This window comes from Oryx dammah, unplaced genomic scaffold (genome assembly GCF_014754425.2).
Source record: "Oryx dammah isolate SB20612 unplaced genomic scaffold, SCBI_Odam_1.1 HiC_scaffold_10, whole genome shotgun sequence".
NCBI lineage: Eukaryota > Metazoa > Chordata > Mammalia > Artiodactyla > Bovidae > Oryx > Oryx dammah.
Window position 1 is genome coordinate 20,404,686 of NW_024070194.1, and position 15,826 is coordinate 20,420,511.

The following is a 15,826-nucleotide window of genomic DNA, read 5'->3' on the forward strand; positions in this document are numbered from 1 at the left end:
GAAGAAATGGACACATTCTTAGGAAGGTAAAATCTTCCAAGACTGAACCAGAAAGAAAGAAAATATAAACAGATCAGTCATAAGTAGTGAAATTGAACTGAGATTAAAAAACTTCCAACTAAAGTCCAGGACCAGATGGCTCCACAGATGAATTTTATCACACATTTAAGAGGAGAATTAACACCTATCCTTCTGAAACTAGTGCAAAAATTACAGAGGAAGGAATGTGCCCAAACTCATTCTATGAGGCCACCATCACCCTGATATCAAAACCAGAGAAGAAAAGACACCACCAGAAAAGAGAATTATAGGCCAATATCACTGACAAACATAGATGCAGAAATCATCAGTGAAATAAGAGCAAACTGAATCCAGTAATACATTGAAAGGATCATATACCATGATCAAATGGGATTAATCCCAGGGATGCAAGGATTTTTCAATATCTGCAAATCAGTGTGAAACACCACGCAAATTGAAGAGTAAAAACCATATTATGTCAATAGATGTGAAAAAAAGCTTTTGACAAAATTGAAACAACTATTATGATAAAAACTCTCCAGAAAGTGGGCATAGAGAGAACCTACCTCAACATAACAAAGGCCATATATGACAAACCCAGAACTAATATCATACTGAAGAGTGAAAAGCTGAAAGCATTTCCTCTAAGATCAGGAACAAAACACTTTTATTTGACATAGTTTTGAAAGTCCTAGCCATGGCACTCAGAGATGGAAAAAGAAGAAATTCAGATTGGAAAAGAAGAAGTAAAACTGTCACTGTTTGCAGATGACATGATACTATATATAAAAATCCTAAAGATCCTACCAGAAAACTACTAGAGCTTATCAGTGAATTTGGTGAAGTTGTAGGATACAGAATCTCTTGCATTTCTATACACTTAAGAACAAAAAGATCAGTAAGAGAAACTAAAGAAACAATTTCATTTATCACTGTATTGAAAAGAGGAAGATACCTAGGAATAAACCTACATAAGGAGGCAAAAGACCTGTACTCTGAAAAGCATAAAACGTTGATGCAAGAAGTTGAAGTGATACCAACAGTTGGAAAGATACACCATGTTCTTAGATTGGAAGAATAGTATTGTCAAAACAACTACTACCCAAGGCGATCTACAGATTCAGTGCAGTGCCTATCAAAAGTGCAGTCTCTGTCAAATTACCAATGACATTTTTCACAGAACTAGAACAAATAGTTTTAAAATTTATTTGGAAACAGAAAGACCCCGAATAGCCAAAGCAATCCTGAGAAAGAAAAACAGAGCTGGAGGAATCAGGCTCCCTGGCTTTAAACCATACTACAAAGCTATAGTCATCAAAACAGTATGGTACTGGCACAAAAACAGAAATAATAGATCAATGGAACAGAACAGAAAACTCCAAAATAGACCCACACACCTTTCGTCAGTTAATGTATGACAACGAGGCAAGAATATACAGCAGAGAAAAGACACCTTCTTTAATAAATGGTTCTGGGAATACTGGACGACTATATGTTAGTATAAACTGAATTTTAAATCATAACTAGGCTCAGACACATGTTTATTAGGAACCATTACAGTCAACACATTCTTGCCAACAAGGTGTTTCTTTGTTTCTATAGCATAAAAATCCATGCTTTAGGATTCGACAAACTCTTGGAAAGCATTTTCTGCTTCCTGTTGGTTTTGGAAATGTTTTCTCTGCAAAGTTGTCAGGATGCTTGAAGAAGTGGTAGTTGGTTGGCGAGAGGTCACATGAATATGGCAGATTAGGCAAAACTTTGTAGCACAACTTTAGAAGTGTTAGTTGTCTCCTATGTACTTAGGTTTTCTTGTGGAGGAGAATCAGGCCCATTCTGTTGACCAATACCGGCTGTGGGCATTGCAGTTTTTGGTGCATCTCATCGATTAGCTGAGCATACTTCCTGATGTAATGAATTTGCTGGGGTTCAGAAAGTTGTAGTGAATCAGACTGGCAGCAGACCACCAAACAGTGGCCATGACTTTTTTGGTGCAAGTGTGGCTTTGGGAAGGGCTTTGGAGCTTCCTTTTGATGCAGCCACTGAGCTGGTCATCTCTTGTTGTATACGATCCACTTTTTTGTCACACGTCACAGTCTGATCAAGAAATGGGTTGTCGTTGTGTAGAATAAGAGAAGACAACGCTTCAGAACAATGGTTTTTTAATTTCATGAAGCACCTACCTGTCGAACTTTTTCACCTTTCCGATTTGCTTCAAATGCTGAATAACCATAGACTGGTCAGTGTTGAGTTCCTCAGCAACTTCTCCTGAAGTTGTAAGAGGACCAGCTTCGATGGTTACTCTCAGTTGTCGTCAGCTTCTGGTAGCCTGCCACTATGCTGCTCATCTTCAAGGCTCTCATCTCCTCTGCAGAACTTCATAACCACCACTGTTTTGTACATTTGTTAGCAGCTCCTGGGCCAAATGCGTTGTTGATGTTGTGAGCTGTCTCTCCTGCTTTATGAGCCATTTTGAACTCAAATAAGAAAATTGCTCGAATTTGTTTTTTTGTCTAACATCATTTCCATAGTCTAAAATAAATATAAACTTTTATATAAATATAAACATTTTATATAATACAAAAATTTAAAATAAAAATATAAATTTATTTAAAATTATTTAAAATTTATTTAAATTAAAAAAAATTTTAAGTTATTTTTAAAATATATTTTTATATTTTATACTTTTTATATTTTTAAAAATTTTATTGTATAAAATTTTATATAAATATAAACTTTTTTAAGTCTAAAAAAATAAAAAATAATATAAAGTAGCAAGTCATTAGCTCAAAAAACATAAAGTAAGAAATGCACATTAGAATTATATGTAACATCCACATTTATATAGAATGTATTCATGTCAGATGGCAAATTCAAAAACTGCAGTTACTTTTGCACCAACTAATATAAAAGAATGAAATTAGGACATTCTCTAATACCATACACAAAAATAAACTAAAAATGGATTAAAGATCTAAATGTAAGACCAGATACTATAAAACTTTTAGAGGAAAACATAGGCAGACCACTCTGTGATATAAATCGCAGCAATATCTTTTTTTTTTTTTTGCATACTGCTTGGCCTGCAGGATCTTAGTTTCCCAGTCAGGGGTTGAACCTGGGCTATGGCAGTGAAAGCACCAAGTTCTAACCACTGGACTGCCAGGGAATGCCCACAGCACTCCTTTTTGCATCTACCTCCTAGAGTAATGAAAATAAAATAAAAAATAAACAAATGAGACCTAGTTAAACTTAAAAGCCTTTGTACAGCAAAGGAAACCATAAACCAAACAAAAAGGGAACTCATAGGATGGAAGAAGATATTCGCAAATGAAGCGGCCAAGAGGTAATTAATCTCCAAAATGGACAAACAGCTTGTGCAGTCCAGTATCAGAAAACAAACAGCCTAGTCAGAAAATGGGCAGAATACATAAATAGATATTTCTCCAAAGAAGACATACAAATGGCCAGAAAGCATATAAAAAGATGCTCAAACATCGCTAATTATTAGAGAAATGCAGAGGGAAACTACAATGAGGTATCGCCTTACACCAGTCAGAATGGCCATCATCAAAAAGTCTTCAAACAGTGACTCTTGGAGAGAGTGTGGAGAAGAGGGAACCCTCCTAAACTGTTGATGGGGATGGAAATTGGTGTAACTACTATGGAGAACAGTATGGAGGTTCCTTAAAAAACTAGGTATAGAACTATCATATGATCTAGCAATCCCACTTGTGGCATATATTTGGAAAAAAAACATAATCCAAAAAGATAAGTGCATCCCAGTGTTCATTGCAGCACTATTTACAATAGTCAAGATATGGAAGCACCCTAAATGTCTCATTCCTTGATAGAGGAATGGCTGAAGATGTGGTATACACACACACACTGTGGAATATTACTCTGCCGTAAAAAGGATGAAATAATGCCATTTGCAACATCATGGATAGTCTGAGAGATTACCATACTAAAGTGAAGTAAGTCAGAGAGACAAAGACAAATATATGGTATCACTTATACGTGGAATCTAAAACGGTGACACAGATGAGCTCATGAAACAGAAATAGACTCTCAGACTCTGAAAACAAACTTCTGTTTACCAAAGAGGAAAAGTGGGGAGGGCTATAGTAAGGGTTTTGGATTAATAGATACACACTACTGTATATAAAACAGATAGCAACAAGGACCCACTCTATTAGAGCACAGTGATCTCAATATTGTGTAATAACCCATGTTGGAAAACAGTCTGAATTAGAGTAGATACATGTATGTGTGTAACTGAATCACTTTGCTGTACACCTAAAACTGACAACGTTTTAAATCAGCTATACCCCAATATAAAATAGAAGATTAAAAAAAAAAGTAAGAGCAGGACAGATTTGAAAATACGGACTCCTACTGTGTCCCTGTCCGTCAATGCCATGTTTGAAGTGAAAAATACCTTTTCTAGTATGAAGCTGAGGGGAATGTAGACTGAGAAGCCAGGCTTTGGCGTGGGAATCTTGTCAGTGAGCAGTCATGTCCCTCCTCGCTCTGTATTGATTGTTCTGTTTCACTTGCACACGGGTTAAATAGCTCCGGGAAGGCTGTACAGTCACTAGCCCTCCCTCTGAAATCTCCAGTGCCAACGGCCTCTGGAAGGTAAGCGGCAGTGACATGCTGTCATTTGTTGTGTGTCGCAGGTGTGAGCCTCAGCAGTGACTTCATTGCTGGCTTTTGTGGTGAGACGGAGGAGGATCACCTTCAGACAGTGTCTTTGCTTCGGGAAGTTCGGTACAACATAGGCTTCCTCTTTGCCTACAGCATGAGACAGGTGAGTCCCGGACTTGGGGAGGAGCTCTTTCCAATTCTGAGACATCATTCCTGACCAGTTTCTGATTGATTGTGAACTGCTGGAAGAAAAGAAAGTGACAGCAAGGTTTTTCTTGAGAAACCACAGGGATCTTACCATTCATTATTTTTTTTTCCCTAATAAACCTATTTACTCTTTTACACAGTCTAGCAATTTGAGATGAAAAACAACTGCTTCTGCTAGTATTCTTCTTTATTAGAATATTTAAAAAAATTAATTGGTTAATTAATTTTTGGCTGTGCTGGGTCTTTGCTGCTGCACAGGCATTTCTGTGGTTGTGGCGAGCAGAGTCTACCCTCTAGTTGCTGTGCACAGGCTTCTCACTGTAGAGCGTGGACTCTGGAGGGTTTGGGCTTCAGTAGTTGCAGCTCCCAGGTTCCAGAGCCAAGGCTCAGTAGCTGTGACACATGGGCTTAGTTGTCTCGTGTCATGGGGGATCTTTTGGATCAGGGATTGAACCTGTGTCTCTTGTATTGGCAGGCAGATTCTTTATCACTGAGTCCACCCTTTATTAGAATATTTAAAATTATTGTATAGAATTTGAAAGTGCAAGGAGGGATGCCGTTCTCTTTAAAAGAAACTGCAAATCCTTTACTAACAGGCAGAACTTCTGTTTTGGCCTACAGATGTGATTTGTTTTATGGAAGCCCCTTGTTGCCCTCCCAGCCATACTCAACCATTAAAAAAAATATTTATTAGTGTTTATGTACTTGGTTGCGTTAGGTCTTGGTTGTGGCACGTGGGATCTTTGGTGCGGAACATGAACTCTCTAGTTGTGGCTCACATGCTCAGTAGTTGTGGCACTCAGGCTTAGTTGCTCTGTGGTGTGTGGGATCTTAGTTCTCTGACCAGGGATTGAACCCATGTCCCTTGCATTGCAGGGAGGATTCTTAATCACTGGACCACCAGGGAAGTCTCATCCTCAGCCATTTTTAATTTCCATTTTTCTAGGCCAAGTGAACCCACTGATATCTGCTTTAGAGTTTCTCTTATAAAACAATTCCCAGGAAAACAAAGCAGAAGGAAATGAGAAAGAAAAGGGCGAGTAATGTGTATTTCTTGCAGAGAGGAATACTCTTGGTTGCCTGCTATTTTCTTGATAGTAGGAATGAGTTGCTTGGGTCACTTATCATCTTCCCAGTCACCTCAGGGGTCACTTGGTTTGTGTTTGGGCTGGAGACTGAGGGGCTTCCATGGCCAGGGAAAAGCTGTCTGATGAATGGTTGAGCTATGAATGTCACTCAGCTGTCTCTCATCAACCAAGCTAATTCATGTCTTTTAAAGCCCACTGCCAAGTGTTCTATAGACAGAGTAAGTGGATCAGTGTTTGTATTGATGCCTCTTACAGAATTGTTTCAGGGATAAAGCATCAGAGGAGCTGTTGGCTTCCAATTTGCTTCATTTCTGTGGATGTCACAAATATGCAAGAGAAATTTCTCTTTAACTCTAGAGTTGGAAATGAATTTTCAGTGTGTGGTGGAAGCATGTCCTATGGGCACTGCTTATGAATGTTGATTTAGGAATCTATTTAATAATTCCTAGATTAGAGTGAAAGTCATAGAGACTTCATCAAGTAGCACAGTGGGTAAGAACAAACAGTCAGATTGTGCCTCTCCCATTTAATAGCTATGTGACCTTGGAAAAAGTCTTTGCTTTCTTCATCTGTGAAAGGGAATAACATTAATACCAACCTTATCAGATTATTTTGAAGTAATACATTAGCTCAATTAAATATATATAAAGCACTTAAAATAGTGCTATATACTAGTTGAGTGCACAACACAGGTAAATTATTATTGTTAGTAATAAGACAGAATTAGAGTAAGCTCTGTAAAATAATTCTGTTTTAGAATTCTCTACCCGTTCTTCATTTCCCTCTGGATTTGGTAGTTCTCTTAGAGGATTAGAGTTAGGCAGATTGGTTTGAATGTCCAGACTCTGGTGTATAGACTTTCCTCTTTTGTTTAGTTCTGTGGTTCTCTAGCTCTTATGAGCTTGTGTTAATAAAGATATGTATAAACATGTGTAGGTATATATTTATATATAAAGATGTATGTACACTATGATTTTGGATGATTTAAAAGTTTTTCAGGGATGAATTTTATTTTTTGACTAGGTAATACATGTGCATGGTATAGAATTCAAAACATCAAAGTAGTGTGCAGTGCAAAGTAGTTGTTTTTTCTGCCTAGATTGCCTGGTTTTTCAGTTCCTTCTCTGAAGGCAACTGCTCTTAGCAACTTATTGTGTAACCTTCCAGAGATATTTCATGTATTTATATTTATATGTATCCTTTCTATAGCAAACTTGCCATACATGATGATCTGTACCTTGCTTATTTCTGTTCAGAGTATATTTTGGAGAGCAATCATATCTATATATACAGAGCTATCTCATTCTTTTTCACGGCTGTGTAATATTCCATTGTGTAGATAAACCATAATTTATTTCACAAGTTCAGTTCAGTTCAGTTGCTCAGTCATGTCCGACTCTGCGACCCCATGAATCGCAGCAGGCCAGGCCTCCCTGTCCATCACCAACTCCCGGAGTTCACTCAGACTTACGTCCATCGAGTCCGTGATGCTATCCAGCCATCTCATCCTCTGTCGTCCACTTTTCTTCCTGCCCCTAATCCCTCCCAGCATCAGAGTCTTTTCCAATGAGTCAGCTCTTCGCTTGAGGTGGCCAGAGTACTGGAGCTTCAGCTTTAGCATCATTCCTTCCAAAGAACACCCAGGGCTGATCTCCCTCAGAATGGACTGGTTGGATCTCCTTGCAGTCCAAGGGACTCTCAAGAGTCTTCTCCAACACCACAGTTCAAAAGCATCACTTCTTCGGTGCTCAGCTTTCTTCACAGTCCAACTCTCACATCCATACATGACCACTGGAAAAACCATAACCTTGACTAGACGAACGTTTGTTGGCAAAGTAATGTCTCTGCTTTTCAATATGCTGTCTAGGTTGGTCATAACTTTTACTTACTGATAAACATTTACTTGCTTTGTATCTTGTGTCTTTATAAAACTGCTGCTCAGAAACCTGTACATGAATTATTTAATATGTGTGCTATAAAAGCATCAAGAACAATTTTGAGTCTGTGATTTTCATGTGCTAAATTTAGAGTTTAACCCTTGTAAAAGTGTGACTCTATTGCACAGTTACCTTTTTCTCTTAGAAGGTCTCTGAACTAGAGAACTGTTGTGTGGCTTGAGCTCCTGTACATGTATCTGTAAACTGCAGATTGGATGAGCATGTGTGTCTTAAAAATGGATTCTACAAGTCCTTGGTGACCTCCATCTCTCTTTTTTCAAATAGAAGACACGGGCATATCACAGGCTGAAGGATGATATTCCAGAAGAGGTAAAATTAAGGCGTTTGGAGGAGCTTATCACTGTCTTCAGAGAAGAAGCAACAAAAGCCAACAAATCCTTTGTGGGTTGTACCCAGCTGGTGCTGGTGGAGGGGGTGAGGCTATGTGTATATGTGCATTTTTTGTTTTGTCTTTTTGTTTTTTAGAGCACAGTGTATCTCCCTTTATTTAGATCTTTGATTTATCCTATCAGTTTTTGAAGTTTTCAGCATATAGGTCCTATACATGTTTTGTTAGATTTATACTTTTTTTTTTTAGCTATTGTAATTGCTATTGTATTTTTCATTTTGGGTGTCCATGTGTTCACTGTTAATATGTAGAAATAATTGATTTTTTTGTTTTGAAATAATTTTTATATTGTAGCCCATGATCTTGCTGCACTCAGTAGTCCTAGGAGTTTTTTGGGTAGGTTCCTTGGGATTTTCTTAGCAAGTTATCATATTATTGGTTTTTTGTTTCTTCCTGTTGTTTCACATTCCTTCTTTTATTGTTTTCTTTTTGCTTAGAGAACTTCCTTTAGACATTCTGGTAGTGGATTCTCTTTGTTTTCCTTCATCTTAGAATGTTGATTTCTTCTTCATTCCTGAAGGATATTTTTGTATTTAGTGGAAGGATTGGGGAAAAGTTTTTCTGCTCCATCTTTCTGGAAGCAGTATCGAGTGTATTTTGAGAACCAATTTTATTGTCTGTTTTCAGTCCTTTAAAAAATCACACTGTCTTAGAAATATACTGTGTTTCAGAAAGTTTGGGCTTCTGTAGTCTTCCATGGTCAAGCTTGGGAATCTAGCCATCATTTTGAGTACTAAACAGGATAAGGGGTGTTAGGGAACCTGACCTTCTGTGAAGCTGCATGTTTCAGCTCTTGAAGAGAAGGGGAAGGAGAGAGGCAGCACCCTTTCTGTGACTCCTCACAAGTCCTGGGTTGAGAGAGTCCTGCTCCATACCTTAGGAAATGGCAGCTTCAGAATCACCAGTTGCTTGGTATTTGTGTTTGTTAAGATTCTCCAGTAATGAGTAACTGTGGAAAATTTGTTCAAGCCAAAAGTAATTCTGCTTTGTGTAAGACTTCAGGAGTATATTGTGGAGCCCAAGGGTAAGAATACTGCCAGGTGTCTGGAGGGGACCGTACTGGGAAGCCCCTGAGGCTCAGACTTTCTTCTCTCCTCCTCAGGTCAGCTTTTCCTGATTCTTCATCTGTGTGGCAGAGTATAGCAGCCCTGCAGTTCCTGTGTTTCATGGTATATAGTTCCAGCTGTTCACAGACCAACGTTGTGTTTTTCAGCTCCAATTCAGATTTCCAGGAGAGGGAGTCTGATCTGCTCAGCTTGGGCTAGGAATCTTCCTATGGTCCGGTCCAGCAGTTGTTGTTGGTTGAGGATACTGAGCTGGTGAAATATCCCCAAAGTGTTTGCCTTGATAAGTGCTTTGCTATTTAGGGTATCAGCTATGATTCTTGAAGATCTCTGTACATGAACGTGTCTATTAGCAATCCTTATTTTGTCCAGTAGGAATTAGGTCTTACTGTATCCCCAGCTCTCCTCATACAAGATCTGGTACAGAATAGTGTACTTGCCTTTTGATTGAATGAGTAAGTACTCAGAGGTTACTAATCTTTGTCCATGACTTTATTGGCCCCATGGAGAGTACATGGTAATTGTTTCAACCAAAACAAGGTTTTTTTTTTTTTTGGTCTTTATTTTATTTATAATTAAATGAAATTTAATTTAATTAAGTTGGCTGTGCGGGGACTTAGTTGGGATCTTCAATCTTTGTTCTGGCATGCTGGGTCTTTTTTTAGTGGCATGAGAGATTTTTAGTTGCAGCACAAAGAATCTTTGATCTTTGTTGTGACATGTGAACTCTTAATTGCAGCGTATGGGATCTAGTTCCCTGACCAGGGATTGAAGCTGGAACCACTGCATTGGAAGTGTAGAGTCTTAGCTACTGGATCACCAGGGAAGTCCCAACAGTAGTTTCTTATTATTTTCAAATATCTAGTCAATGTTCCAGTTTCCCTCTTTATCTTATAAATGTTCGTAGTTGGTTTGTTCAAATCATGGAACATGAATGCTGTCTCTTAAAAAAAAAATTATTGTAAATCCGTCACAAACCTTGCAGAAAAGTAGCACTATAGTACAAAGAACTTTTTTCTTTGAAGAATAAGTTGCTCTGATGCCCCCAGCTCTCCAAACGTTAAAGTGTTTATTTTGTGTGAACAGGAGCATTCTTCTGAATAGCTATAGTACAACCATTAGAGTCAGAAAATTAAGCTTGTTAGATTATTACCATCCAGTCCTTAGACCCCCACTTAAGTTTCTCCACTTATCTAAGAACTGTCGTTTATAAGAAGAAGATTCAGTTCAGTATCAAATGTTGTGTTGTCATTTTATCACTTTTTAGAAATTTAATGGGGGCTTCCCTGGTGGCTCAGAGGTTAAAGCGTCTGCCTGCAGTGCGGGAGACTTGGGTTTGATCCCTGGGTCGGGAAGATCCCCTGAAGGAAATGGCAACCCACTCTAGTATTCTTGCCTGGAGAATCCCATGGGCAGAGGAGCCTGGTGGGCTATAGTCCATGGGGTCGCAAAGATTGTGTTTTGGCATGGCTTTGTTTGTGTTTCGTTTGGAATATATCAAGGCTACATAATTTGTGGGTTTATACTTTTCATCAGATTTGGAAGATTTTCATTTATTACTCTTCAGATATTTTTCTGTACCCCTCCTGCTTTCTCCCACCCCCTCCCCTTTCTTCTCTCCTCCAATCACCCATATATCCAACCACTTGATATTGTGTCCTAGGTCACTGAGGCTGTTCAGGTTTTTTTTTCCCTGTCTTTTTTTTTTTATATCTGTGCTTCACTTTGAATAATTCAGTTTCTATTATTCTGTCTTCAGTTTTGTTATTCTTTGACAGTGTCTCATTTGCTATTATGTATTGAATTAATACATTCAGATGTTGTATATTTTATCTTTATAAGTTACATTTTGTTTTTTTAAAAACATCTTCTAGTATTTATCTCCTGTGTTCTTGTTTTCTTTTGAAACTTAGTATTTGAACTTAATTATAATAGTTGGTTTAATATCTTGTGATATTCCCATCATTGCCATCATTTCTAGGTCTGCTTCATTGACTTTTTTCTTGATTATGAGTCACGTTTTCCTGCTTCTGGGCATATCTAGTGATTTTTGATTGGATGTTGGACATTGTATTGTTGGACATTATTTTTGAATGTCTGGGATTTGTGTTGGGCTTTGTTTTAATAAGCAGTTTCATTACTCGTGGTTTTGTTTGATCCTTTTAAGGTTTGTTTTTAATCTTTGCTAGAAAAGTGTTTTTATTCTAGGAAAAGTTTGGCCTTAGTGTTAGGTGTGGCTGTGGATTCTAGAGTCGCCGCTGTGTGTCCCAGGGAATCAATGAAGACTGTTTCTTGCCTGATCAAATGATTCCCAGCCCAGTGTGAGATCTGGGAGCTAAACAGTTCTCAGCGAACCAATTCTTTGTCTGACTTCATGGATTTTCACCCCCTCTTCTCTAGAACGTGCTCTACAATTTCTAGCTATTACATGTTTCCTGGACTTTCGTCCACTTTCCTTCAGTTCAGAGAGAACCGCCATGTTCTGCCTGAGGTCTCCCTCCCAGCTTAGCGTTCTCTGGTCTGGCACGTGTCTTCTGGTAGAATGCAGGGGTGATTCTCTCCATTTCTTTTCCATCTCTTGGAGATCATAGTTTTCCAGTCTGTTGTCCAATATCAGAAAATAGGTTTTTCATATATTTTGTCCAATTTCCTGGTTATTTAAGGCCTGAGGATGAATTTCATTCTTGTCACTTCTTCATGACTGGAAGAGAAAGGCTTGTGTACGTTCTGGGAATTAATACCCAGAACTGCATACTGCATACTGATTTTATTATTTTCCTGGCCCAGTCGTTTACATGTTATAATGGAGGCTCTGGCTCCCAGTCTTCTATTCACTGAGACACGTAACCTAGGCCAGACAACCCGAGAACATTCCTGAGTGATTGTTATGAGACTCTGTGAAGTGAGAGTCATTTTACTGAATATATCACCCATATGCCATTGGTATCAAGCCTGTTGGAGTTTCATTCCTGTGAAAGGTAATTCTGTAATCAAAGACTCATTGATCGAGTCATTTATTAAATTGACATATTGTCAACAAAACTTTATTGAGTTTCTGTCATGTGCCACTTACTGACCTTGTTGGTAAAGCAGCAGTGAAGCACTTAGTCTTAGGTGATACTTTGGTTAAAAAGTGCTCTGTGGCTCAGACCTCTGGGGATCTGAGACAGACCAAGAACTGATGACTGACAAGTTCGTAACCTCTCCTCTGTTCTTTTGCAGCCCAGTAAACGCTCTGCTACTGACTTGTGTGGCCGGAATGATGGAAACCTTAAGGTGATCTTTGCTGACGTAGAGATGGAGGATGCCACTGACTCTGGGCTCAGGGTCCGAGCTCAGCCTGGGGACTATGTGCTGGTGAAGGTAAGGAGTTCTTTTTGTGCTTTTGACTTGCGCTGTGAAATGGGAGTTGGATTGGATAATTTGAGGGAATGAAGTTTTTTTCCTGGAGAAATGCTTTAATAAGATAAAAATCTCTTCTCAACCCCACCAACGCAAGGGCACTTGAATTAAATTTTAGACTACTCCTAACTAGGCCTTCTGTTTTATCCTCTTCTCTAATGCCCTGAAAGGATTGTTTCTGGGAATTTAGTGAGGTTGGAATAATAGTAGCAAGTAGTTTTCTGCTGGAGAGAGGCCAGGAAGAGTAAGTTCTTATGTGAGTTGATTGTTCTTTCTGGCAGAGATGAGCATTCCCTTTGAGGTCTCTGATGCCCCAGATGTTCCTGACTTACAAGTTTCCTGCATCCCTTCCCTGGACTATAGGTCTAGTTGAATGGCTGTGGGATTTTTTCCTCTCATTTCACTGAAGATATTCCCCCTTCCTGCGTTTCTTCTCTCTTCTTTTCCTTCTCGTACGACCGCAGGTCTGCCACTGCCATCTTCCCTTTTTTCCCTCGTGTCCACTTTGCCCCAGTGTCGGAGGCTGGCAGGACATGTGCTGATGAGGTGGGCAGGAGCACAAGTACTTTTCCAACACTGATCTCTGAAGCATCTGCAAGAGAGAGGTGGCAAGAGGCTGATTCTTCTACTGATGTCGTTCAGAGTTATATTCTCTGCCCTCTTCCTTGGTTCCTCACCCTCTACTCTTCCGTCCTTGTTACTTCACCTCCTGCTTGAATCATCATAGGAGCCGTGGTTCATGGTATGCGGCAGACAGAGTCTCATTTCCTTGGTGTGTAACTTCTGTAGATTGGCCTGGAAATTTTACCAGTGCTCAGAACTTTTCTGTTCTGTCCGTCTGACAAAATCAGTGATTTTGTAGGTTGCGGACCTCTGTGATCTCATTCCTTTCTGGCCTTGTTCGGACAGGGGATTGTCTTACTTTCTGCATTGCCTAGAGGTTTCCTCAGGGGAGGAATTCCTACTAGGTAGCAACCTGATTGATGTGGAAACAGTCTTTTATAGGCTTTTCCACTTGTTCGTTCTTTCTTTTTGACACTGTCTTGTTTTCTTCATCTTCTGAATTTTTGCTTCTTTGATTTTCAGTTGATTTTTCATACCTCTTCCTATTCTCTTTCTACTATAAATAAAGGCTGCTTGATAAAAGGTATGAGGTTAGTGTGTTGGGTTATAATGTTAGTATGATATTCTTCTGTAAAATGGAAAAATTCCACTTGTCAAGAAAGATAGAAAGGTGATACTTGGGACTGTTTTGTTGTTGTTCCAAAGTGACGTAATAAACCCAACAAGTAAGATTTAGTGGAGGGAGCAAAATAAAGGAGAAACTGTGGAACCAGGGGTCTGTTGGCTATTTCTGTCACTTCTATCTCCTGTTCTCATCTTTTTCCACTGAGAAAGTCCCTGGGCTGTACTAGAACCATTTCCTCATAAATTCCGTTCTCTTGTTGCCCTTTCTTCTGTGGTGCTTATTTGGCTAGACTCCAACCTTGGTGAAAATGGTTACCTGCTTACTTTGTATCTGCGTGAAAACAGCTGAATATTGTTGGGGAAGAGCACCCAGTTAATCTGTATGACATAGGTTAGGTCCGATGATGGTGACTGAAAACTCAGAATACGCTGGCTTAAATAAGCAGAAGTTCTCTTTCTCATAAAAATCTAGATATATGGAAGGTCCAGGACTGGTGATTGTGATGGCTTCATGATCACCAAGGGTCTCAACTGCTTCTGTCTTTTGCTCTTCTCTGTGTGGCCTCCATTCTCAAGGTCATCTTATGATTCAAAATGGCTGTTGCAGCAACCGTGTCCATATCCTAGCTTGTAGGAAGCAGGAAGAAGAGAGGTGAAGGGCCTGCCCTCTTCCTTTCAGGACACTTTGCAGAAGTTGCACAAAAACGCTGCAAAGAAGTTGAGAAGTATGGTCTTCGTTCTGAATGACCATGTGCCCAGTTAAAAATGGGAAATTCTGTTCCTGAGGAGGAAGAGGAGAACTGTTGGGGGACAAGAAACAGTCTCTTCACAGAAACCAACTGCACTCAGTTCACATTTATGCCATAAAGTTCAAATTGAACACTCAGCATGGCCCTGAAATCCTAATTTCACAGTATTTTCCCAGTAAATCACTGCAGATGGTGATTGCAGCCATGAAATTAAAAGACGCTTACTCCTTGGAAGGAAAGTTATGACCAACTTAGACAGCATATTAAAAAACAGAGACATTACTTTGCCAACAAAGGTCCGTCTAGTCAAGGCTATGGTTTTTCCAGTGGTCATGTATGGATGTGAGAGTTGGACTATGAAGGAAGCTGAGTGCTGAAGAAATGATGCTTTTGATCTGTGGTGTTGGAGAAGACTCTTGAGAGTCCCTTGGACTGCAAGGAGATCCAACCAGTCCATTCTGAGGGAGATCAGCCTGGATGTTCTTTGGAAGGAATGATGCTAAAGCTGAAACTCCAGTACTCTGGCCACCTCAAGCGAAGAGTTGACTCATTTGAAAAGACCCTGATGCTGGGAGGGATTGGGGGCAGGAGGAGAAGGGGATGACAGAGGATGAGATGGCTGGATGGCATCACTGACTCAATGGACGTGGGTTTGGGTGGACTCTGGGAGTTGGTGATGGACAAGGGAGGCCTGCTGTGCTGCGGTTCATGGGGTCACAGAAAGAGTCGGACACAACTGAGTGACTGAACTGAGCTGAACTCTTCATTCTCCCTAAATCTTTACTCATGTCTTTAAATTCTAGTCTCAGCTGATGTCTTTGTCTCGTCTTGTATAGAGAAAATAGATGCAGTCGCGTGACATCTCACTGTCTGCTCGCTGTGTGCACCCACTCAGGCGCATCTCCGCCTGTCCCTGCTGTCTGCTCATGTGGGCTGTGTAGGAAGTGTCTGCATCTTCTGTCACACTGCTGCTTGTGCTTTTTGCTTCCATCCCTTCACATCCTCTCCAGATTTGCATTTTTCTTCTTTCTCTCTTGTGTCCTAAACTTAATGTGGCCAAAATTGAATGAATTCTTCCCACTTTCCGGCAATTTTCTTCTTTTGAGGCCTC

At 39.6% G+C, this 15,826-nt stretch overlaps 2 protein-coding genes across 6 annotated transcripts in view; both read left to right on the top strand.

Annotated features, from left to right (window-relative positions):
- Positions 1 to 15,826, top strand: part of SNTA1 (syntrophin alpha 1) — a 69,956-nt gene that overhangs the window by 50,660 nt on the left and 3,470 nt on the right. For 3 of the 4 annotated variants that reach the window (XM_040247527.1, XM_040247529.1, XM_040247528.1), the window contains 2 exons: positions 7,516 to 8,338; positions 12,599 to 12,739. The gene's annotated coding sequence lies outside the window, so the exon portion shown is untranslated. Of the gene's footprint in view, positions 1 to 4,703; positions 4,835 to 7,515; positions 8,339 to 12,598; positions 12,740 to 15,826 lie in introns of all 4 variants that reach the window. The other variant, XM_040247526.1, reaches the window with a different exon arrangement.
- The window catches only part of CDK5RAP1 (CDK5 regulatory subunit associated protein 1), a 35,344-nt gene that overhangs the window by 16,037 nt on the left and 3,481 nt on the right, over positions 1 to 15,826 (top strand). Inside the window, exons 12-15 of one of the 2 annotated variants that reach the window (XM_040247525.1) lie at positions 4,704 to 4,834; positions 8,189 to 8,338; positions 12,599 to 12,739; positions 13,243 to 13,520. In XM_040247525.1, coding sequence (XP_040103459.1) covers positions 4,704 to 4,834; positions 8,189 to 8,338; positions 12,599 to 12,739; positions 13,243 to 13,320 — 500 coding nt within the window. In that variant the 3' untranslated portion in view covers positions 13,321 to 13,520. Of the gene's footprint in view, positions 1 to 4,703; positions 4,835 to 8,188; positions 8,339 to 12,598; positions 12,740 to 13,242; positions 13,521 to 15,826 lie in introns of those variants that run through there. The other variant, XM_040247524.1, reaches the window with a different exon arrangement.